The sequence below is a fragment of the Tiliqua scincoides genome, chromosome 4 (genome assembly GCF_035046505.1).
Source record: "Tiliqua scincoides isolate rTilSci1 chromosome 4, rTilSci1.hap2, whole genome shotgun sequence".
In the NCBI taxonomy this organism is placed as follows: domain Eukaryota; kingdom Metazoa; phylum Chordata; class Lepidosauria; order Squamata; family Scincidae; genus Tiliqua; species Tiliqua scincoides.
In genome coordinates this window covers 26921412-26947083 of record NC_089824.1, presented here as the reverse complement: position 1 = coordinate 26947083, position 25672 = coordinate 26921412, and the positions used below count along the sequence as shown (strand labels likewise).

Genomic DNA, 25672 nt, shown 5'->3' with positions numbered 1-25672 from the left:
CCCTTCTGCCTGTGGTACATCAGAGTGGGCTGCTCAGGGGCAAACAGAAAACACACTTTTTCCACAACAGCCTGATCAAAGTCATCTGGAGTATTTTAGGAGTACTGCAGAATTTCAGCCAAAAAATTTCAGGCACCCTCTCATTTTTACTGTATCGTTTACTGATTACACTTTTAGTCACCTGTCTTATTCCAAGATGCTCAAGGCAGTATACATGATTCTTTCCTTTCCCCTTTTATCCTCACCATAGCCATCTGAAGTCAGTTCATCTGAGAGACCGTGTCTTGCCCAGGCAAGGGCCGCCCAGCAAGTTTCATGGTTGAACAGGGATTTGAACTCTGATCTCCCCAGTCCTCATCTAATCAACTACTACCTAATGCTGACTATCTCTGGTCAAGAAGTGACTACAAATGCCAGAGCTGGCCTGGCGGTGTTGCAGGTGTGCCTTACAGCACAGGTGGGACACTGCACTGCTAGGCCTTAGCATCAGGCCCTTAGACTTTCTATCCACGATTGCTTGTGTACTTACTAAAAATGTCTTTGTAGCATGTTCCAAAAAAATGCCGATCACCATTTGGTAGCACAGACCTGATGAGGTGAAAAACACAGCTCTGATATACTCCTTTTGCAGCCATTTACACATAAAGAAGTGTTTGTACAGTCTAATCTGTCACTGACATTTAGTGTCCAATTCCTTATGATATCAAAAAACTTGCTAGCTTCTTCTTTCTAGACATGTTCCTGCTGGTTGTCGTGCCACACTGGTCAGTGTTCGGCATATCCAACTCTATCTTCAGGCATGTTTTATGACCAATAATTCAAAAATCATATATTTTTAGGCATCTGAACAGACATTTTTCTTTGCAAGAGGCACCTGACCTGACCCCAACCAGTGGACACACATGGTGGCTTCTGTGTGATTACCATTTTATTATCTTAATATGACATCATTGGCCATCTGGCTGATTTGAAACAGGAAGGAGGCTCTAATCCTGTGCAGTAATAGTAACTGGGATGTGTACTAGCAAATCTCTTGGGTGATGCATCTGACCTGGATGCCTTTAAAAGGGAATTGGACAAGTTTCTGAAGGAAAAATCCATTACAGGTTACAAGCCATGATGTGTATGTGCAACCTCCTGATTTTAGAAATAGGCTATGTCAGAATGCCAGATGCAAGGGAGGGCACCAGGATGCAGGTCTCTTGTTGTATGGTGTGCTCCCTGGGGCATTTGGTGGGCTGCTGTGAGATACAGGAAGCTGGACTAGATGGGCCTATGGCCTGATCCAGTGGGTCTGTTCTTATGTTCTTCTCACTCTGCCTATTTTCTGGTTATATGCACTTATGAATTGCTTTGTAACTCTGTGTCTTTCCCTTGACTTTACATTACATACATTGTAATATTTGGTTCCCATTTATAAGATGACTGGAATGCATGTGGGCAAAAAGAAGAGAAAAATCAGGACACTGCCTAGATAAAGTGAATGTGTATTTCTATGCAATTTGTGGTTGTTTTTTAACTAGGTGGCACACACTATTTTGATACCAACTGGGAAGTGAATTATTTGCGAGTTATTTATTCCCCAAAGAAGTTCTCCAAAATGGGTTTATGCTTACTTTGCAATGCTGAGCCTCTTTCCTGGTTCCTGGGTAAATCTGTACTGCAGTAGGTGTTTTTATACGTAGTTAGTATGACCTTGGGGACAGAGTGGTGAGGTTAGATTGGCATACAGCTTTCCTGGAGAAATCAGAGAGCAAAAGTAGGTGTTTAGTGAAGGCCTGCAGATCATAAAGTCAGCTGGCTGAATTGTGACTCTTACTGTATGCATCCCCAGCGAAATTCCCAAATGATTTGAAGCTCTTTCCCACTAATGGACTAAGCCAGGGATGGTGCACCTTTTGTGTTCAGTGCTTCAAAAATTTGGAAAATGCCTAACTGGACTCTGCTGGCGTGTCACCCTGCCCCCAAACAACCTGGGTGGTATCCCTTCTGAATATTCTAACTCCCTTCTAATACCCACTTTTTGGCTAATTAACAACTTTTCCAAGAACAACAGCTGTGGTGTGCAAAGAAATGAAAACAGAACTCCTTATCTATAGCAATTAACCAGCTTTATTGCTACAAACACATACACTCCCTGCAAGTCCTCTTCTCCAGAGGTTTTCCCTCCCCAAAACTCCACTTAACTCAGTGGGTAAAGGTCTAAAGCCTCCAGTCCAAGTCCAGTCTAATCTCCAAAGCACAGTCCAGTCTTCCCAATCCAGTCTTCTGCAGCAGAGTCCATCCTCTCCAGCAGTGTCTTCTCCAGCAGAGTGTCTCTTCCAGCAGGGTCCTGGCAGTCCTCTCTTCTGTGTCCTCCAACAGAATCCTGGCAGTCCCCTTCTCCTGTAGCTCTTGGTCAGGTAGCACTGGTCTGGGGTCCCGCTGATCAGGGTTGCCCTCTTGGTCTGGTAGCCTTCTGGCTATTTCTGAAGCTGCCTTTTATCCTTGGATGTCTCATAATCCAAAATGCAACTCAGCTGTGAGCTACCTTGTTAGCCCCTTGTTAAGTCCAAATTAGGCTCAGGTGAGCCATTTCTCTAGTCCATGTCCATTCAAAGTCCTATCAAGGTCAAATGAAGCTCAGGTGTCCATCAGAGTCTCCATTGGCCGTGACTGATTACAGCTGTGGAGCTAGCCCTTCCCTTCCCAGAGCTGTCAACCAGCGGTCAAAACATGGGATCACTGTCAACACCTCATTATCCACCTGATGATCTTCTGATCTTCCATTACAGGTGGGTTGGGCTGCTTTACATAAGAACATAACAGCCCCACTGGATCAGGCCATAGGCCCATCTAGCCCAGCTTCCTGTATCTCACAGCGGCCCACCAAATGCCCCAGGGAGCACACCAGTTAACAAGAGACCTCATTCTAGTGCCCTCCCTTGCATCTGGCATTCTGACATAGCCCATTTCTAAAATCAGGAGGTTGTACATACACATCATGGCTTGTAACCCGTAATGGATTTTTCCTCCAGAAACTTGTCCAATCCCCTTTTAAAGGCATCCAGGCCAGACGCCATCATCACATCCTGTGGCAAGAAGTTCCACAGACCAACCACACGCTGAGTAAAGAAATATTTTCTTTTATCTGTCCTAACTCCCCTACACTCAATTTTAGTGGATGTCCCCTGGTTCTGGTGTTAAGTGAGAGTGTAAAGAGCATCTCCCTATCCACTCTGTCCATTCCCTGCATAATTTTGTATGTCTTAATCATGTCCCCCCTGAGGTGCCTCTTTTCTAGACTGAAGAGGCCCAAACGCCATAACCTTTCCTCATAAGGAAGGTGCCCCAGCTCCGTAATCATCTTAGTCGCTCTCTTTTGCACCTTTTCCATTTCCACTATGTCTTTTTTGAGATGCGGCGACCAGAACTGGACACAATACTCCAGGTGTGGCCTTACCATCGATTTGTACAACGGCATTATAATATTAGCCGTTTTGTTCTCAATACCTTTTCTAATGATCCCAAGCATAGAATTGGCCTTCTTTATTGCTGCCGCACATTGAGTCAACACTTTCATCGACCTGTCCACCACCACCCCAAGATCTCTCTCCTGATCTGTCACAGACAGCTCAAAACCCATCACATTGGGGCAAAAAATCAAAACTTCACATATAGGCTGATGGGTTCTGAGCTGTCTGTGACAGATCAGGAGAGAGATCTTGGGGTGCTGGTGGTGGACAGGTCGATGAAAGTGAGCCCTCTGGATGTATGTGATGACATCACCATGTCATTACCAATTTCTGGGTAGCCAAATCTGAGCTGCCAGAGCCCGGCTGCAAAGTATGTGGCCACACAACCATGCACCTTAAGGGGAACAGTGCTCCTGATGTTCTAGAAAATGTGCCTTCGAATACCAGATGTTACCGCAGAATGCCGGATGTTACCTCAGGATGCCAAGTGCAAGGGACGGCACCAGGATGCAGGTCTCTTGTTTTGTGTGCTCCGAGGCATTGGGTGGACCAGTGTGAGATACAGGAAGCTGGACTAGATGGGCCTATCACTTTCTACCTCAAAGACCCACACAGGATGGATCAGGGGAGGAGCAAGCTGCAAGCAAGGCCTGCTCTGGTAGACATTGCCTCTCTTTGCCTCAACTGCTATGTTTGCCACAGTCATTGTGTTCCATGGAGTTTACTCCCAGGAAAGTGTGAATAGGATGGCAACCTAGGCAGACAGAGGTCAAAGAAGGCAATGTTTTCCCCCAGGCACCTATCCACATGCACCTCTCCACATGATGCATTCAATGACACAATCCTATACAAACCTTGTCAGGCCCACTGTGTTTAATGGGGCTTACTCCCAGCAAAGTATGTCTAGTCATGACTTAGCACAAAGAGGGCTGCTGCTGTGCTGTGCCCAGATTGGAGTGGGTGTGTAGTACATTCACCATATATTGTGTGCTCACTTGCTGTATGAGCGCATTGACACTCACTGATGTGACTCACCAATGCATTTCCCCGTGGAATAACTGTACATGTATTGGGGGTCTCAGTGAGGAGGATGACACATGGGGGGAAGAGAAGAAATACAGGCGGGAGGGGGGAATATGAAGAAGAACAAGAGATTACCGAGATTCACCATGTTTGATAGTAGCCAACTTGTTTAAGTCTGGATATGTCGCAAACACATTTAATGCTGGGTTGCAGGGAAATGATCCAGTTTTTACAGTAAAATGTAGCATGTATGGGTGCTGACCATAGAGTTCCTTCTCTTGACTTTCCTGCAGATGTCCCCTGCCGAACCCTCCCCCCCCCAGCATATTTCTCTTCAGTTATGCTCAGATACGGGATTCAGGGTTGTAAGCTGTGGGCAAAGGAGGTTTTGGGGTTCTCACATGCCCCTTTTTCTCTCACAATGGAATCTTCACTCCTGCTTTATACTCAAATGTGACCCAGTTGTAAGCAAGCAGAATTGTTGCCATCTCATGTGTAGTTTAAATCTTAAAGGCTTGAAGACAGCAGATGAAGCAAAAGAGGAGAGTAACAGAGCTCTCATAGAGCTAGATATTCAGAGAGAAAAAAGAGAGAGAGAGCATGCACTATGGGCTGGAGGGACAAAAATATTATTTCTTACTACATTGTTGTTGTTACCTGTGGCAATGCAGCGAGAATGAGATAAGACAACATGGTAAAGGGCACAGAGGAAGAGAGAGAAGAATGTACTCTGAAGAGAGAAAAAGAGGGAGGGTTAACGGGGGGGTTCAGAGAGGGAGATGATGTTCTTTGGAGAGAGAGAGAAGAGGGCATACTGTGGAGATCCACAGGGAATGCATTAAAAAGAAATCATGGAGCTGGAAGTGTAGCAAAAATACTTTGAAACAGGAAACCTAGTGACGTGGCCCTCTTGTGGTAATAAAATGTAAACATGGCCCTTGGACTTATTTGAATGGCACACTTTTGGCTTAAGGTTATTATGTCATATCTGATGTAAAGAGGAGAATCATTTGAATATAAGTAGCACATTTTATACCAATCCCTTTTGCTCTGTTTTTAAAAATAACCTAGGGCTCCGTCCCAAGAGAACTCTGCGTTTAGTGCTTTGGACAGGAGAGGAACAGGGTGGAGTAGGAGCTGAACAATACTACAAGCTGCACAAGGTAAGCAGTCTGATGGAAGAATGTGTATAATTCAGAATAGTACCACAAACATCAAAAACCATTTACATCCCTGAAGTTGTGGTAGGAGGAAAGCTGGTTCAGATGTAACAACAAACCATAGTTTAATCTCCAAACCATGATTTGTGTTCTAGGAATATAGGCAACCCATGCTTTGTAAAGTTTTCTTTATATCCTGACCAGCATTCCCTATAGGTATGGTGTGTGCTGCATGGAGCCCTTTCCTGGCTGCACAGCAGCAGAGTAAGCCCTCTGAATGTTTGTGATGACATCACCATGTCATTACCAATTTCTGGGTAGCCAAACTCTGAGCTGCCAAAGCTCGGCTGTAAAGTATGTGGCCACACAACCATGCACCTTAAGGGGAACAGTGCTCCTGATGTTCTAAAAAATGTGCCTTCGAATACCAGATGTTACCTCAGAATGCCAGATGTTACCTCAGAATGCCAACTGCAAGGGACGGCACCAGGATGCAGGTCTCTTGTTTTGTGTGCTCCGAGGCATTTGGTGGACCAGTGTGAGATACAGGCCTATGGCCTGACCCAGAGGGCTGTTCTTATGTTCTGTTGTTATCACAAAGAGTCACTTGTGAGGGTGTAGCAATGTTGCAACCATGGCTTGTTGTTTGAGATATAACATCAAATGGTAGTTGGCCAAAACTATCTTTCAAACTAGCTTCAAACAATGGTTTCACATCTTGGCTTGGTGGCCATTCACAAACTGTGAGTTGTTGGATAGTGTTAATGTGGATATCATGACAAATCATGGTTTGGTGTTAATATGGACAAAAGAAAGACTGTGCTGGTCAACCCAAATGCTCACGTAGTCCAGCATTCTGTTTTCCACAATGGTCCACCAGCTGCATCTGGGAAGCAGGAAAGAAAAACATACTTCTCTCCCTCCACTGCTCCTCTGCTACTGATATGCAGATGCAGACTGCCACAGGCTGGAAGCAGTGGATAGGCATCTTGACTAGTACCCATGGATAGATCTCTCCAGTCTGACTTTGTCTAATCCTTGTAAAAACCATCCAGGCTACTGCCCATCACTATATTCACAGATCATCTCACAGTGTCAAAAGTGACAGTAGGACATCAACCATCATAACTGTGATGAACATAGCAGCTTCACCTATTATTATCAGTGAAATTTCACTGGAAATGAAATTCAAAGCAGATCTGCGAATGTGAAGGGAAATGGAAAGAGTTTTAATAAATTAAACATTTCTCAAAGGGCAGAGGGGAGCACATATTACTAGTGTTAGACCAAAACTGATTAAGTGGAAAATTTGAGAACTTGGGAGAAGCCAAGAGAGTTTCAACAAACTTGCAGAATGTCTCCCTATCTGTGACACACTCTTCTGCAATAATATGTCTTTGTTCTACAAATGGTTTCGGTTCAAGAGTTGTGAGATTTCCCTACACAGGAGTAGCACAGACCATAATACGCTTCCTGTGGTTCATTAAACCTAATTTGCTGACTTGGGTATTCTTCTACCTTGCAAAGTGGAGATGATGGTGTTTTCATTTAATGGCTTCTATGTGCTGAGCTGTGCTTGTTTTCAGTGTCACCTGCCTTTCAAAATCATTGAAAAAGCTATTCTAAAAGACTAGATTCTTCAAATATCTTCTGTGGCTTCCAAAAATGCTGAACTGCTCATGATTCAGGCTGAAGGAGAAGATGAGGAAATATGTTACACAGCATGTGCCTCATTTATTTTACAGCTCATTTTGTGATGTTTATACAGTGATCCCATTTGGCTCTGAGACTATTTTGTCAAGTTGTTCCTCATGTCCTACAACACTTTGAAGAGACAACTGCAAACAAATCCCACAAAAATACAGAAATGCCATTATATGCTACTTTCAGCCCAATTTGTAATTTAAAAGGATTGTTTAAAAATTTATAAAGCATAGTGATTTTTTAGACATGTTTGATTCTATATGCCTAATGAGATTTGCCAAAGATAAAAGCATTTTTATTGATTTCAGCCCAATGACTTATCACAAAATAAGCTGTAAATAAATGAGCAATATATTGTGTAACATATTTCCTATCCTTTCCTTCACCCCAAATCATGGCAGTTCAGTATTTCTGGAAGCCACAGATAATATCTGAAGAATCTAGTCTTTGTAAAATGGCTTTTTTGGTGGTTTTCCAAGCAAGGTAGGTCATATGGAACTCACTTTTATGAGAGAAAAGTCACTTTGGGATAGGATATTTTGGAGTGTACAGGGGAGTGGGTGCGTATCCTTTTCCCTACTTGATATTCATCCACTGAAATTCCCCATGAATTACTTCTCACCTGCATGGAGGTCCAGATGCAATTTTTATTTAGTCTTGGGGGACAGAGGTACAGTGGAAAAATGAAGGAAAGAAAGGGTTAGGCATCCCCCTCTGTAAGGCAGGGGAAGGCATTAAGTGCTTAATTACCAGCCCTATGATCTGACACCCCCCTCCCTGTTTTATCCATTGAACCAATTAAATTAGGATGGTATTTGCTGCCATCACCCAAAGCAAGAGTGTTCCAGTGATGAGGCTGCCTTGGGAAAATCTTCAGGTCAGCACAGAGTCAAAATCCAGAGGGGTCCCCTTAGAACCAGCCAGTAGCAGAAAGAAAATGGTCTAGGAAGATGAGGCAACCAGCTCCCTCTCAAATGAACTGAGACCAACAGATAAAACAATCGTTTTATTGAAATGGGTTGGAAGTACACCCAAGACACTGGAAGAGGAATAAAAGGAAAGGAACAAGACACCTGCAGGGTTGAGGCTACTGCACTGAACAGCAACATAAAGGTTTGGGCAAAGGGGGGCATAGAGGTTAAAAGGCAAGCACAAATAAAGAGACCATCTTTTCTGGGTCCTGTGCCTACCCAAATAGCTTATGCTAGTCCAGGATCTTGGTTTCCACCCACACCTAATTAGGTAGGCACATGACCCTTACTGATGCATCAAAGCAGTGATTTTCAACCTTTTCATCTTGCGGCACACTGGCAAGGCACTAAAATGGTCAAGGCACACCATCAGCTTTTTGACAATTGACAAGGCACACTGTGCTGTCTATGGGGGCACACACCCCCAATAGTCCTATTGATAAATGACCCTCTCCCAAATTCCTGCAGCACACCTGGAAACCATTCAAGGCACACCAGTTTGCCCAGGCAAAGTGGTTGAAAATGGTTGCATCCAAGGCTCTGAATGAGAGAGTGACACAAATGTGCAAAGGGAAGGGCTGCATAATGCCAGTTTTTGTGGTGTATTATTCTGAATTACCTTAGGCTTACCTGTGCAGTTTTTATTCAGGGTCCCCTGAATCCCTACTATCAGTTTGAAAGCCACTGCTATATTCTAAAAATTTTGACAAGGAAATCTTATCAATAGTTCTATTTACTATTCTAAGTATAAAAGTATTTAAATAATAGAGGTGCTTAAAGAGGAGGCCCTGAGAGTTACTGAATCATATTGGTCTATTGCTGACATCCTGGGTGGTAAAAGAAGAAAGACACTTTGGCTTGAATGGAAAGAATTGGTAACGTAAAATGTGCATTTGGAAGTGTTTTCTTTTTTTGTACATCAAACTGGACCTGTTGTAATTATGTCATCCTTGGTAATATATCTATCTGCAGGGAAGTCTAATTAGCATTTGGTGGCAAATATAGACAGATTAATATTGTATATCATGCTTTTCCATGAAAAACATCTTAACCTTTTACAGAGTTATATTGCATGCATTTCTGCAACATGGACTACAAGACTACAAACACTTCTTGTAGACAGTAATTATACAAAGGCAGATATGATTGATCATTTACACTTTCAATCTTTATATTTTAAAGGTTACTCTTAAAAGATGATTGGATTATTCATTTAAGAAGGTGGGCCTATTATTTGCCTGGTTGATTGCCAAAGAGTACTGATTAAGCATTTCCTGTTTAGAAAACAATTACTAGCAAAAGGCAATGCTTTGAGTCTGCCTGGATGAAAACACAAATATATCTTTGTATCTCTTCTTGTGCTTTTAGATGTTAGTCCTTAAGGTGCTACAAAATGTTTTTGTTGCAACAGACTGTTCTGCCAGATTCCCAGGCCAAGCTCTGCCTGGCAAATTATGCCCACTTTTAGCTAATTAGTATCCCCTTTTTAACCAAGAATGGCCCTAGTTCTGCCTTGCAGTCCTGCTGGACCCCACTCCAGGGTAGCTCACCTGTTCAACCTGCAGAGGTCCTCTCTCCTGCCAGCAGCCTCCTCCCACTACTACAGCAGCCCCTTGGTCCTCAGCAGGTCTTGGGCACAGCAGCCACACTCCAGTGTCTCCAAAGTCCATTAATCCAGTCTGTCCTTCCTCAAGCTTTCCTCCTTCTGCTACCCACAAACCCTTCCTGCCTCAGGTGCTCCTTATATCCCTGAGGCCCTATTGCCTTCAAGTGGCTGCAGCTGTGCAGCACACTCTGCTGGATGCCCAGGCCTTACTCCTAAAGGGGCCACTGCTGACACCACACCCTACCTCCTTGCCAGTACACAGGGATGCTTGTGTATGAGATTCCAATACACAGACCAACATGGTTTCCCCTCTCCAAGCAACTCTCCAGGATTTCAGACACAGATCTTTCTCATATCTCCCTGGAGATGCCAGAAATTGAGCTGTCTACATGCAAAACATGTTCCAGCACTGAGCTCTGGCCTTTCCCCTTAATGCAGTGGTTCCTAAAGACTTAAAGAGCCTAAAGAACCCTTTAAGGCATCATGGCACACTCACAGGGGCACCATGGAATATCTCTGGCAGCTCCTCCTACCTGTTCCCTTGGTTGCTGCCGTCTTGCAAGATTTCATGAGATCCAAGATGGCAGCACCCAAATCTCAAGAGATTCAAGATGACAGTGCCCAGCTGAGCGCTGTAGGGTGTCATGATACAGGTATGTTTGGGAACCACTGCCTTAATGTCATGTCGGATTTGTCTCTAAGTGTGCATATGGTTAGAGTCTAAAGAGCAGATAGCACAGTTTTCCCTTGGGTGCTCAACTGAGGCAAATGTTACATACCTAAGGTGAGTGGACAAACATGAAACTGATATACAGGCCAGCACATTCAACACTGGAAGAAGTCAATTTGAGTTTTTCATGTACTTAAAAAAAATGGGGTGCTTTTTCTGCTTTCAATTACTTAGAAGAGTCATGAGTTTGTGCCAGAATTCTTTCATTACAGAAGACTATAGGATGAATTTTCTACAATTAACTATTTTCATGTCCTGGTTTGTGGTTGGGGTTTTGCTTGTGTATGTGCTGAAATTTCAAAACAAAGAGGACAGGAGTTTTTCATCCAGAAGAAAGCAGGTTTTGTATCTGTGCTGCTCAATGCAATGCAATGCAAAAAAAAAAAAAAAAAATTGGTAATCATACAGTCAGGAAAAAGGTAGCAGTGCAGAGTGCCCTGAAAAGGAGGAATGATAAGAATAGAAGCATGTAGCTGAAGCCTGGGGCAGAAACTTATTTGCTTTCTCTGAGCTTTTTCTCGAGATGCTTTGACCTCCATAATGCTTGTATTGGCCTAATTCTTCAGGCAGTTGCCTCATCTGGAGAAAGGTTTTATATGCAGTTCAATTTAATAACCCTATTAATACATTCTTTTGAGATTCACCAGGCTGAAATTGGGGGAAAGTGAACAATAAGTAGCAATCATAGTCTTAATGAAACATTTTATTTCTGTGGCACCTTTCCTGAATGTTTGAAGCACTTCACATACATTATTTACATGTATTAGTATTAACACTGGAGATTTGACCATGGAACGACCTTCAGTATGTCACAGAAGAAAATGTGGACATGCTTGCAACACCCTTATTGCCATCCCAAGGATCTTGGTTCTCGCATTGCACATTGCTTCAGATTATACTCCATCCCAGCAGAGCATCTCTCCCAGCCAGGAGCAGCCCATGCCTCTGTGCTGCTTAAACCCACCTCCCACTGCTGCCTTTTCTCAAGCGTGCTGTCACACACCCCTCCTAGGGTGCGTGGGTGGGCGAACAAGCATCCCCCCTTCCTTTTACTTATAAAGTGAATTTTATACTTATAAAGTTTTATACTTATAATACTTATAAAGTATTGCTGCATGCAGCCTCCTTGGTCTGCACCTCTTCTGTCTGAAATGAACAGGTGCAGGGTTGTACTCTGTAATGAGTACAGAAGAGGGGAAGATCAGGAAGGCTGCTTGCAAAGATCTTTGCTTATGTAGGGAAGGGGTGGGTAGATTCCAGATCTCCTTTTCCTGCCTACTTGGTGCTGTGTGAGTACCAGAAGCAGGGAAAAGTTATTTTGAGTCATGGCAGCTTTTTTTCCCAACTTCCTCCTCCAGCAGTGCTGGAGGGAGAAGAAGGCTACCAATGCAGTGATCTTCTTCTGACTTGCTCCCTGCAAGAGGGTTGGAGTGCCCAGTGGAGCAGCAGGCTGGAGACGGCAGCAGGGAGACTGGCTGGAGCCTGTCTGTTCTCCACCCTCTAAGGGTGCCACTCATGTGAACATTTTGGGTGGCCTCATGTTTGGGCTGCCCCTGCTCTTAGTAGCTGTTGCTGGTATCTCTCTTTTGTCACTTTTTAGGGTATGGGCTCTCATTCCTTTTGTTATGTATAAGAACTGCTGAAGGTTTGGCCAGCTGGCTCAGTCCATGTCCCCATCCACATTCAGGGCCCAATGCTATCCAGCTGTCCAGTGCTGATGCAGTCGCAATGCAACCCCAAGTTAAGGGAATAAAATGTCTTACTCTGAAAAGGCCTCCATGGATGCCCCACCACCACAGGATGCAGCACATGTCCCACTGGCACAGCTGCATCAGCACTGGAAAGTTGGATAGGATTGGGTCCTCAGTCACTGTGTGAGAGGGAATGAGTGAGCAGGGCTGTAATCACTTCTGTTTCCTAATTGTTCTGAAGAAGACCTTTCACTCGAGTCCCCATTTTGTGCCATTTGGTTTGATTAGCTGTGCTTGACTAAAGTGGGAGAATCAGGTTGACATTAATTTGCCTTGTATGCATGTTGGACACAGACAGGGAATAAATCCTGAATGTCTGCAGTTTTTCTCCCCCTCTGAGATACAAATTTAGACAGAGAAGTGTATGTATAGACTGTGTTTTCCCCTACATTTCTTTCCAAGCTTGCAAACTTGCTGCGCGGCATATTTTGTGAGAAACCTGAGTGAGGTGATGATCATTTCACTGTACGTATAGAAAGAGAGAAGCGAGGCTAACACAATGCTAAAATTAGTCTCAAAACCTTTAGGCTACTCTGTCAACACAGGAGGTCGTCAAGCTAAAGATGGCTCACTAACAGACAACTTGACATGGATTGCCATACTTTGTCTTTTGTAGTGGGAAAAAAAAAGCACATTGACAAACAAACCAGTCAAAATACTTTGCTGCATGTCAAGATGTCTCACAGTGAAAGGGACATCCTAGCATGACAGAGCTGTCCTGGGGAAAAGGTACTGGAAGTCAACTGTATGCTAGTGGAGTAGTTAATTCTCCTTCTTGGGCAGGATTTTAATGGGTAGCCCAGTCCTGGCCCTTCACTGAGTTCTTAAGAATGCAGGTATGGACACTATCTACAGAGTTAACCAACTTCGATATTCTTGGGAGCCACCTGCTTTCTAGTTACTGGTCTGGAACCCTGAAGTGTATTTTACTGCACATTCACAGGCGGTAGTGCTTGCTAATCAAATTACCTTTTTATTAGTTAGCCTGCCTTTTCTCCAAGGAGCTCAGGGCAGTACACATGGCTTCCCCCACTCATTTTATCCTCACATCAGCCCTACAAAATAGCTTGGCTGAAAGAGAGAGTGGCTGGTCCAGGATCACCCAGTGAGCCTGTCAGAGTAGGGGTTTGAACCAAGGTCTCCCCAGATTTGGCTTGATATACTAACAACACTACTGTGATGCAGCCAGATTGTTACACTTTATAAGGTGCATGAGGTTCCGTATTGTGTAGATAACAGAAACGATCTTATGCATGGCTACTCAGGAGGAAGTTCCATTGTATTAAGTGGGGCTTACTCCCAGGAAAGTGTGCATAGGATTGGAGCCTGAGGGCCCAATCCTATCCAACTTTCCAGTGCTGCTGCAGCCATGCCAACAGATCATGCACTGCATACTACAGTGGAGGGGCAGTCATGGAGACCTCCTTAAGATAAGGGAACATTTGTTCCCTTACTTCAGGGCTGCATTCTAGCTGCATCAACACTGGACAGTTGGATAGGATTGGACCTCAAGTCTTCTTGAAGAAATGGACTGGAAGGAACAATCACACTATCATTGAATGAAGGGTGTGGCCATGCCTGGCAGAGGACGCCAATTGAACGGAGGAATGTTCTCTGGTATGGAGTTCTCATGTTAAATAATGTTAAGGAAGCATTTATGGTCAGCATATAGCAGCGTTTGCATCTTTCATCAAGGCAGAGAACAATACAATCACAAGCAGGATGTTATACACTAAATCTAAATAAAGAACTGTTGAAATGTTAATCTGTGTGTGTGCGCACACATGTCTTAAAAACAAGCTTCTTTTCCTTACAAGTGAAATGGGGAACAATATTTTTACTGCTGACTGATTCAATATGAAAGGCTCATGGGGCTGGCTGAAATTGCTTCAAGTTCCAGTCCATGGGTACCTTGACTAATAATACTTGGTTTGCCCATGTGGGTGAGGCTTTGGGTGGAGAGGAAAGTCAGTGGCCAACATTATTATTGGTTGTGATACAATTCCAGCTGAGGCATTTTGCAGTCCACAAAGTTTTTGGGATACTTTCAAATGACATGTTTTATAGCTGCTATGTTCAGGCTTTAATAAAAGCCAAATTCAGCCATATGAAAGAAACGGAGGGTATCTAGAGCCTCAAAATAATCTCTAACAGGTATATTTCATGTTAGGGAGCTTTTCGAAAGGGATCACAAATAAAACTATATAATGCCCTTTATACAAATATATGGTATGGCCATGTTTGGAATACTGTGTGCAAATCTGTTCACCACAGAGCTTGAAAATGTACATAAAAGAGTAATCAGAATGATCTTTGCTATGAAGAAAGGCTTCAGTATTGGGGTTTTTTTAGTTTAGAAGAAAAGGAGATGGGGGACACGCACAAGAGTGTGCATAGTGTGAACTTATGTATGGGGAAGAGAAAGCAGCTAGTAGGAAGTTTTCACCCTCATGCAATACTGGGAGCCGGAGTCATTCTGTGAAACTAACTGGCAGGAGATTCAGAACAGGCGAAAGGAAGGTCATCTGTACCAGGCTCATTGTTAATATGAGAGCCAAAATGGTGTTGTGGTTCTGGTGTTGGACTTAGACCTGAGAGATCCAGGTTCAAATCCCAACTCAGACATGAAGCTTCCTGGGTGACCTTGGGTCAGTCACAATCTCTCAGCCTAACCTACTTTACAGGGGTTGTTGTGCAGGAAGGAATCATGGGTACCACCCTAAGCTCCATGGATGGTACAAAAATGTGAAAAAAATAAATAAATCTTTAATGCATGTAGTTCACTGCCATGATGTTCACTAGCCCAGATAACTTTAAAAGGTGATTAGGTAAATGTACAGAGGACAAGGCTGCCACTGTCTACCAGTCAGGATGGCCATACACTACCTCCACATTCAGCAAGGAAGTACTGTCTGACTATGCATCCCTCTTCTGTGCTTCCCAGAGCCTTCTGGGTGGTCACTGTGAAAAGCTGGATGTTGGACACAATGAACCTTGGTTTGCTCCACCAGAGCACTTCTTACGCACTTCATGGCCACTTGGGAGTTGAGAAGTCACCATAGGAGAGATAATGCACTGCTTACATTCTAAGTCATGTTTTTCAAAGTACAGCTGCTCTTAATTACCTATATCAGTCATAAGACGGCACAGCTCTAATACTTATGTGAGGTTCTGAAGGCACCAGCATGGCCAGATGCCACTTAAGTTCTTCCTATCTTTCTTGCTTCATCTCTTCTGAGCCCAAGAGCTGGTCCTGAGAGAGAGAGAGAGAGAGAGAGAGAGATCCATTCCCTACATCTGTAACATGGGAAGCAACAGAATGTGATTCCTTAGATAGGGGAAAAGGGACACAGGACAGTCAGATGACTTCCCCACATTGATGTGAGAGGAACATTGTAGTTTGGGACTTTGTCTCGTGTACTGTTATGAGCTGTGAGCACTTTGGCCTCAGTGCTTCTCAGGTACAGGGGAGACTAGGAATGGGCACCATCAGCCTTAGCGATAGACAGGCTGTAATAATAATTCTCTGGATTGGCTGGATTTGATATGACTACTAGGACCCAGGCTTTGGGCCTTTGCCTCATCAGTAGAGCAATACCATCACCTTGCTCCTGTATAGCTTCCCACCAAGGCTTCTGCTCCTGGGGTCTTGAGCTGAAGGCTCCTCCAAGGGCTGGATTTGGGTGCAGCTGCCCCCAGCCCCCAGCCTGGCCTGTCAACAGACATTTTGAGCACTAGGCTCACGATCACCACTGACAAAGCAGTATTGCACTTCTCCCCCCCTCCCCCCACTCTGCTGTCACGTACTGTAGGGAGCATTTCCCGGGGAAGAATGTCACATTGTAGTCAGAGGCAGGTGCTCAGATTATTCCCTGACGAAAGTGATTATCTCAGTGGAATGATATTTTAATGAGCTTGCATATGTGAATGAGTCTTCCAATATGAGGAGAGATGGAGGAAACAGCTGAGCCCACAGTTAATCTTTGGCTCGTTCAGTCACTTTTTGACTCTTGGCTTAAATTACCTATAAAAACGCAGCCCGTGTTTTGACAAACAACAGCTATCTTTTCAGTGTCTAAACGGAAATGAAGGACAGCACCACACATATTTTCTCCCACAGAGATAGATATAGCAGGGATTTCATGTCTTATTACATATTCCCAAGTCGGTGTGGTAGCAGCAGCATCAACATTTTTCAGAGGGATTTGCGTCGCCTTTCCCCTCCAAGCTGCGGTTCACATGCCTGCAAATGATTCATTCTGTTCAAGTCGACAAAAGTGCTGAAGGATGGCCTTCAAAAAGCATTTTCACATCTGTGACCTGTTTTGCTTTGTTTTTCGGGTTTTCTGTGCAGAGACATTCTGTTTTTTTCATGCATCTCCAACATGTGCTCAAAATTAAGTTGTTACAACAATACATGAGGAATGGGGGGCTGGATGTAGCTGCATCATGCGCTAAGCATGATTTCTGTTCTTAGTTTAATATTAGAAACATATGTGCACTATTATAAAAATGGATAACCATTGGAGAATGCCATAAAAACTCCACCATAGTAAAACAGTCTCTCGTTGTGTCAGAATGTCTGCTGTGTTAAGATATGTGCTACAAGGTTATTGATTACTCTCTCACCTTTCAAATGAACACAAATTGATTTCGTCCTGCCCTTCTTATTGCTTCTCCCTTCATCCAGACTCAAATTGGCCTCTAACAATCTTCGGTTCTGGTCACCTTTATTCTGTTCTGTTTCTCATGTTGCCAGTGAGTGAGATTGTTTTACAGACGTGCTTTACAAGCATCCATAAAAAAAAAAAATTCAGATTTTTTTCCAGATTCTCAGATTCCAGATTCTCAGACTGTCATGGCATTCTGTTTGCAAACCTTGCACAGTGCTGTAGCCACCATTAAAACAACATGCTTTTTTTTTACCGTGTTCACAAAATAGTAGCAGACAGTCTAGTGATTTTTCTCAACCCATGCTGGGTTGCCTAACTATGGCATATAGGATTGCCAACCAACCAGGGCATTTTTTGCCTCTAGGCAATGTGCCAGATTCTTTTTTTTTTTTTTCCTTTTGTGTAAAAACCAGAATCTGAGGCTTCTGAGCATTATTTTTTTTAAAAGAAGGTTGCAATTTTCAAATAGAAGTCTGCAGCATAATTTTCATGTCTGGGGCCCTTTGGTCTGACCACATTACTCCAATTTTTTACTTAACTGAACTGGTTGTCATTATGTTTCCAGTTTCAATTCAAAGAGATTCTCCCTGCTCCCATCCTGACCATCCCCAATCCTTCCTTGCCACTGACTTAAGATGGGAGCAGAAATTCTGCTGACCATTGTCACCCACATGTGTCCTCTGGGGCTTTGTGCTGGCTGCAGTGGCCAATAGAACAGTGGAGGACCTGCTGTATCAATAGCCCAGGCCTCACAGTGGAGGACTGTGAGATTGTGGATCTCACAGCCTGGATAGGATAGGATTGGGCCCTTAGACTATTGGCTTTATATAAATAAAATAAAAAATACAATAGCTAATGAAGCACAAGGGAATGAGAAATGTAGATAATCCATAGTATGGATTGAAAATGCTCAAGTAGCTATAGGTGATTGTACAAAGAACACATCAATGAAGCACTTGCAATTGCACCAGCTCTACAGAGAGACATTTTGCACCAGGAAAAAAGAAACCTTGGTCTCTCTTGTACATACTTCTAAGCCCATCTCCTTGCCAGTGTGATTGGAGGGTTTATCATAGCTTTTGCTACAACGTATTACAATGATTGGACAGCTTATAGTACATCTTATCTAACTCTCTGTGCACCAATGCAGCTGCACTAAGGGGCGCATGCTGCAACAGTGGGGGAGTTTTGGGTCACAAAGGCCTCCTCAGGCTAAGGCAACTTTTGTTCTCACTGCCCCACTGAGTCTACTTGGACCCATGCCAGCTATATAAGGAAGCCGGATCAAGGCTGGGAAGACAGGCCTAGGCTGGGGATGGGGATAAGATATCAGTGGGCACTGCTTCCACTGATACTATCCCTTTCCTGGCCTTGAGCCAAGTCGTGTTGTATGGCGTGTTGCACTTTGCAACAGCCATGAAGGAAAACTAGTTCTGGAAGTGTGAGGCCCTGTTAGGATTGAGCTGTAAATGGCTTGCTGTCCTTGCTGTCTCTCTCCCCCCCCCCAACATAGTTGAGTGTGATCTCTATCTCACTTCTACAAGAAATGAAAACGAAAGAGTAACGAATGAAATAATTGAATCATACCACATACAGTTACATAAGAACATAAGAACAGCCCCACTGGATCAGGCCACAGGCCCATCTAGTCCAGCTTCCTGTATCTCACAGCAGCCCACCAAATGCCCCAGGGAGCACACCAGATAACAAGAGACCTCATCCTGGTGCCCTCCCCTGCATCTGGCATTCTGACATAACCCATTTCTAAAATCAGGAGGTTGAGCATACACATCATGGCTTGTAACCTGTAATGGATTTTTCCTCCAGAAACTTGTCCAATCCGTTTTTAAAGGCGTCTAGGCTAGACGCCAGCACCACATCCTGTGGCAAGGACTTCCACAGACCGACCACACGCTGAGTAAAGAAATATTTTCTTCTGTCTGTCCTAACCCGCACAACACTCAATTTTAGTGGATGTCCCCTGGTTCTGGTATTATGTGAGAGTGTAAAGAGCATCTCCCTATCCACTCTGTCCATTCCCTGCATAATTTTGTATGTCTCAATCATGTCCCCCCTCAAGCGTCTCTTTTCTAGGCTGAAGAGGCCCAAACGCCGTAGCCTTTCCTCATAAGGAAGGTGCCCCAGCCCCGTAATCATCTTAGTCGCTTTCTTTTGCACCTTTTCCATTTCCACTATGTCTTTTTTGAGATGCGGTGACCAGAACTGGACACAATACTCCAGGTGTGGCCTTACCATAGATTTGTACAACGGCATTATAATACTAGCCGTTTTGTTCTCAATACCCTTCCTAATGATCTCAAGCATAGAATTGGCCTTCTTCACTGCCGCCGCACATTGGGTCAACACTTTCATCGACCTGTCCACCACCACCCCAAGATCTCTCTCCTGATCTGTCACAGACAGCTCAGAACCCATCAGCATATATCTAAAGTTTTGATTTTTTGCCCCAATGTGCATGACTTTACACATACTGACATTGAAGCGCATCTGCCATTTTGCTGCCCATTCTGCCAGTCTGGAGAGATCCTTCTGGAGCTCCTCATAATCACTTCTGGTCTTCACCACTCGGAAAAGTTTGGTGTTGTCTGCATACTTAGCCACTTCACTGCTCAACCCTGTCTCCTTGTCATTTACGAAGAGGTTGAAAAGCACCGGTCCCAGGACAGATCCTTGGGGCACACCACTTTTCACCTCTCTCCATTGTGAAAATTGCCCATTGACACCCACTCTCTGCTTCCTGGCCTCCAACCAGTTCTCAATCCACGAGAGGACCTGTCCTCTAATTCCCTGACTGTGGAGTTTTTTCAGTAGCCTTTGGTGAGGGACCGTGTCAAACGCCTTCTGAAAGTCCAGATATATAATGTCCACGGGTTCTCCCGCATCCACATGCCTGTTGACCTTTTCAAAGAATTCTATAAGGTTCGTGAGGCAAGACTTACCCTTACAGAAGCCATGCTGACTCTCCCTCAGCAAGGCCTGTTCGTCTATGTGTTTTGAGATCCTATCTTTGATGAGGCATTCAACCATCTTACCCGGTATGGATGTTAGGCTGACCGGCCTATAGTTTCCCGGGTCCCCCCTCTTTCCCTTTTTAAAAATAGGCGTGACATTTGCTATCCTCCAATCTTCTGGCACCATGGCCATTTTGAGGGACAAGTTGCATACCTTAGTCAAGAGATCTGCAACTTCATTCTTCAATTCCTTAATAACCCTTGGGTGGATGCCATCAGGGCCCGGTGACTTATTGATCTTTAATTTATCAATGAGGTCTGAAACATCTTCTCTTTTAACCTCTATCTGATTTAACTCCTCGGTCAGGAGGGGCCGTTCGGGCAGCGGTATCTGCCCGAGGTCTTCTGCCGTGAAGACAGATGCAAAGAACTCATTTAATTTCTCTGCCATCTCTAAGTCTCCTTTTATCTCCCCTTTCCCTCCCTCACCATCCAGAGGGCCAACCGCTTCTCTGGCGGGTTTCCTGCTTCTAACATATTTGAAGAAGCTTTTATTATTCCCCTTAATGTTGCTGGCCATGCGTTCCTCATAGTCTCGCTTGGCCTCCAGTATCACCTTCTTACATTTCTTTTGCCACAGTTTATGTTCCTTTTTATTCTCCTCCTTTTTATTCTACTAGTTCTTATTGTGCCTCTAGTAGCAAATGAAACAAACAGGGTTCATTCTTTTCAATGCCTCATTTGTTACAAAACTATTGCACACCTCCATTTGCCACTACAATACTGTGATTCTGGACAAGGGTGTTCTGGTTTGCACCCACATCCTGACTACTCAGTGGTAGGAAGGAAAGTGATTACTGACACAATTTACTTTTAAAATGAGGCTTTGCCAACCATGTATTTGAATGTGTATTTCACTTAATATTTTTCAGGTTAACCTCTCCAACTTTGATATTGTTATGGAGTCTGATGAGGGAACTTTCACTCCCGCTGGTGTGGGTTTCACAGGCACTGATGCGGCTCAAAATATCATGAAGGAGATTGTAAACCTTCTAAAACCTATCAACATTACAGGTGTCTTTGAAGGTGGTGAAGCAACAGACATAAGGTACTGGATGAGAGATGGAATACCAGGTGAGATAGATGCATGTTTTCTTGGGAGTATGTCTCATTGTGTTCAGTGGGGCTTTGTCCTCCTAATAAGTGTGTTCTGGATTGCGGAATTTTGAAAAATATTGAGTTGTCCTACTCCTTTCCAGTCTTTTCTTATTTGTCTTTTTTTGTGGTAGATCTGTGTATGACAGCATTTTTCTTGAACAGCACTTTATCAGAAATAAATTCCATTTGCACATATCCCAAGACAAACCTACAGAAGTTTGCATTTTGTTTACTAGAATTATCATTTTGAAAAGGTTTAGGTAATGTCTGTGCAATATGCCTACAATCTTCTTTTAGGCTTTAGGTAGAATTTATAATAATCTTTCCTACTGGATTAAAAATAGCTGGGCATCCCCTCTACTTGAAAGGAGAGTGAGGAAATTTGCAAACCAAATGTCACACTTTGAAATATAGTCTTCCCCCTGTTCTCCTAAAGAATTTTTAAAATAGTTGACCAGGAGGGGAAAAAAAAATAGGACACGATCTGTCCACTTCTGCACATTGCAGACTTGCATGCGTATGCTTTGGGTGACCTCATCAGGAGTCAGTTGAGCATGTGATATGCTCCCCACTTTGCAAAAAGTTACAGGAAAACATTTATTATCCTTTAGATGAGAGAGAAGTAAAGAAGTGGTGGTCCTGGCCACTGTGACACGCAGGGGCATGCCAGGAGGTGCCGCCATCCCCTTCTAAGACTTCCTGAGGGCCTTAAAATGGCACTTATGGTTTCAGCTTAAGGTCCTCTGGTGGTTTAGAAGTCCTTTGAAGGGTGTTTAAACTTCCTTTCTGGTTTTTGATGAAAAACCAGAAGTAATGTTTAAAGACCCTCCAGAGGCCTTAGATTGCCTTCTGGGGGCCTTTAAACATCACTTCCAGTTTTCAGCCAAAAACTGGTAGTGACTAAACCTAAGAAGGCCTTCTGAGGGTCGCAGAGTCCACATGCTGCCTCTCTGGCCCTCAGAATGCCTCCAGGGGGAGGCAGCAGGCACAAGTGGCCCTCAGGGTGGCATGGCTGGGTAGGTGATGCCCCCCCAACTGTGTCGCCAGGGGGTTACTCGCATCCATAGACCCCCCCCAGGTACACTGAGGTAAAGATTCACAGCCCAATCCTGTTTAGGCCTTATGCCCCTGGAATGCTCAATCTGGCCATGTAAGTACCTTTACGGCTATTGCAAAATGCAACAAGCCATTCGGCAAGAGAGAAGTTCCTTAGAAAGGAAATTGGGCATCTTCTCAGAGCCCTAATGGCTTCTGCATTCAAAAACACAGAGAGGTTCCTGCAGCCTTTGAAAGACCATCTCCTAACCACTATCTTCCATTTTCAGTACCATTTTTTACTTTAATGAAGCCTTGATTTAGTAGGCCTCAATTTAACAGATGGAAATAACGGGTATTGTGTGCTTCTTTAAGAGTTACTCATATGTGTTCCGTGTATATGCATGTGCGTTGTAATAAATGCACCCTGATTTAATGGACTTTCGAACTTCTCCCTTTTATAGGGGGGTGATTATAGTGATACAGTGTAATCCATTAAATCAGAGGTCTCCAAACTTTTTGGCCAGAGGGCCACATCAAATATCTGGCATGGTGTTGAGGGCTGGGGAAAAAATTTAAATATAAAATTTAAATAAATAAATTAGAGATGGAACTTAGATGAGTGAATAAATGAATGAATGGGCTCATTCATTCAACCTTTCTGGCCCTCAGAACACCCTCCAGACACAACCAGAGCACAGCTCTGGTCATGTACAGTTGAATGGGCCAGAGGCTTTCAGGGGACAAGAGGCTGGCTGCGGGTCGGATAGAGGCTTGTCGCGGGCCGCATCTGGCCTCCAGGCCGGGGTTTGGGGACCCCTGCATTAAATTAATGGTTTGCTTTATTGACAATATGCCTACCAAAAGGCTGTTTAGCCAGCAACTGTAACACACTCTTTTCCTCTCACGCTCTAATCAACCCTTAGCTGGACATCCCTTACTGTGGTCATGATACCTTCCTTGCTCACATCGAAATAGCCAGTGTGGTCCTACTTCTCTTCACAGCCACAGCAGCGTATGAGTAGCCTTCCCAGATCAAAGCAAATCATTGAGTAGTGGAGAAATGCAAAGAAATGTAATTTTTGTTTCATTTGCCTGATGGATTGAGAACCAACCCTTCTCAAATTGCTCACGTTGCTACAAATTGCATCTTGCTTGTTCTGTTCAGAGGAGAAGGCTTTTAATGTCTTGGAACAGTTTGCTCTCTGCTGAGCTGTGAGAAGACAGCAGGCCAATGAATAGTTATGGTATGTAATACTATGGTAGTTAATTGTACATACTGGAATGGCTTCCACATTTACATCCGATAGAAACATGCAATGAAGTGTCAACACTCCATCATTTCATTTGAAATGTTTTCCTGAAAATTTACTGTGCTACTTGGATGGAAGTAGTGGTGTTCTTTGGAATAATTGTTCTGGGAACAAGAGTTATTTTGGTTAAAAATTCAACACAGGAATTTAGTCTTCTTATAATTGACTTCCTTACTGTGTGTGAGAGCTTTTGAGCAGGTTCTGTTTCCAGAATTTCAGTCTACACAGAATTTTTTTGACACAGACTGGCTTCTGCCTTTTGCAAATATTGTAGCTACACACCACGGACGTGCTTTGGCTGTGATTCTCTTGGTTTATGTTATTTTCACCCGTTTTGCTCTGCTTTGGACACACTTGGACCTTGCATCGTTTGTTTGTGAGAGTGACCATTAACTCTCAGCAGGCTTCCAGAAATAGTCATAATGTTATATAGCGTATATGGATAAAAATCATCAGAGTTTAAACATGAGCAACATTTTAGTCTTCAAACTACTCCAGAGCAGTTGACCTGACAGCACAATCCTGTGCATGCCTACTCAGGAGTAAGCCCCATTGTAGTCAATAGGGCTTACTCTCAGGAAAGTGTGCATAGGATTACATCCTTACTAGACATGTCATGAATATTTGTGATTGCTTAGTTTGGGATATGAACTTTCCCATCTCATAATACTTGACCCCTTGCAAATCAAATATGACCCAGAGAAGTTCTTCCTCAGTTCAGAAAATAATTTCTAAGCTTATTTAGAATTTCTAAGCTTATTTAGATCAGCAAAAAGCCCTGGGATGTGTATTGCAAATGGAACTATTTTCTCCCCAAACTGAAAAATAGCTAATTTTTCATAAGCCAGTTCCAAAATTCAGACTCCAAAGCACCAGGGACTTCCCCACCTGCATGAGTCTCCAACCCCCATAAGCCCAGAGCACTTCTTTTCATCCAAACATTATGCAGACTCAGAAGCATCAGCATTGATCAAAACACCTCTAAGTAATTAACCCATAGCATTTGGGACACTGAAATGGCAGAATTTCATATTCAGGGTATCTGGGAAATGTAGTTTTCCTGGGCACCTGAATACCCAGTAGACATGTCAGGTACCCTGGAAACTATATGTCTCAGAGCTCTTTACAACGGGGACACTATTGTGAACATGGTCAGAAGAATCCCAGATTCAAGAAACCCTGGGACATGTCATTTTCAGAAGATTTGATGTCCCTAATCACTACTTGGAACCTTGGAATCAGTACCTTGGAAAATACACATCCCAGTGCTTTTTGCTGATTCAGGCTTTTTGCCAATTTCATGGCATGCCATGTCAAAGGGAGTTTGTGCATCATGAGAACTTACTCTGAAATGTAAATAAGAGCATGCAGTGGTAAACAAATGGGGAGGTTTTCAGTGGCCCAGTACTTTATAAGGAGTTGAAGAACTCTTGATAATCAGGGGAGCTTTTAATAAAAGCATAAAACATATTCTATTCTTAATTGTAACTAAATTCTCTGCTTTGTGTACATATGGTCTTTTGATTCCAGAGAATGCAAATCAAATGCAGTTGAGCTAAATTCAATAAATTAAGCCTGACAGCCTTTTGATTTGTGCAGATCATCAACCTTAAAAGATGTCATTTTATTGTACAGCAATCGTCTTCAACCAATTTCCTTCAATTTGTCTTTTATTTCTGAACTTCAGCAGTATGGAAAACATTTTCATTGCTCCACATGTGCTCAAACCAAGAGGAGCTGTTCAACACTTGCAATGAGAACATGATGTTTTGTGTGCAGCAGTAAAATAGTCTTGCATGCTTGGTGTCCTTGGTAGTGAAGACATGCTGTGATCCCCGCTAGATAAACATTCTTATATTTTTAGTCAGTAAACAAGGCATTAGGTGCAAGAAAAGGAGGCTCATTCTTTTGGCTTTGATCAAATGAATTCCAAAGTAAGGTGGGATGTGTTGAAAAGGCTGAGATTTCTAACAGACCACAGGCTAGCCATGTACAGAGATCAATTCATATTTTCCGTGAAGCCTTGGGCTTCATTCTTTAGTCCTCACCCTCAACTGAAATAAAGCCTAAGGGCTAAACTACCCCTTACTTGTAATGGCCTCCAGTTTTTCTTTAATCACA

At 43.5% G+C, this 25672-nt stretch overlaps 1 protein-coding gene across 2 annotated transcripts in view; it reads left to right on the top strand.

The window, feature by feature from the left end:
• The window catches only part of CPQ (carboxypeptidase Q), a 177929-nt gene that overhangs the window by 116215 nt on the left and 36042 nt on the right, over positions 1-25672 (top strand). For both annotated transcript variants that reach the window (XM_066626491.1, XM_066626490.1), the window contains exons 6-7: positions 5550-5641; positions 20978-21179. In XM_066626491.1, coding sequence (XP_066482588.1) covers positions 5550-5641; positions 20978-21179 — 294 coding nt within the window. The remainder of the gene's footprint in view (positions 1-5549; positions 5642-20977; positions 21180-25672) is intronic.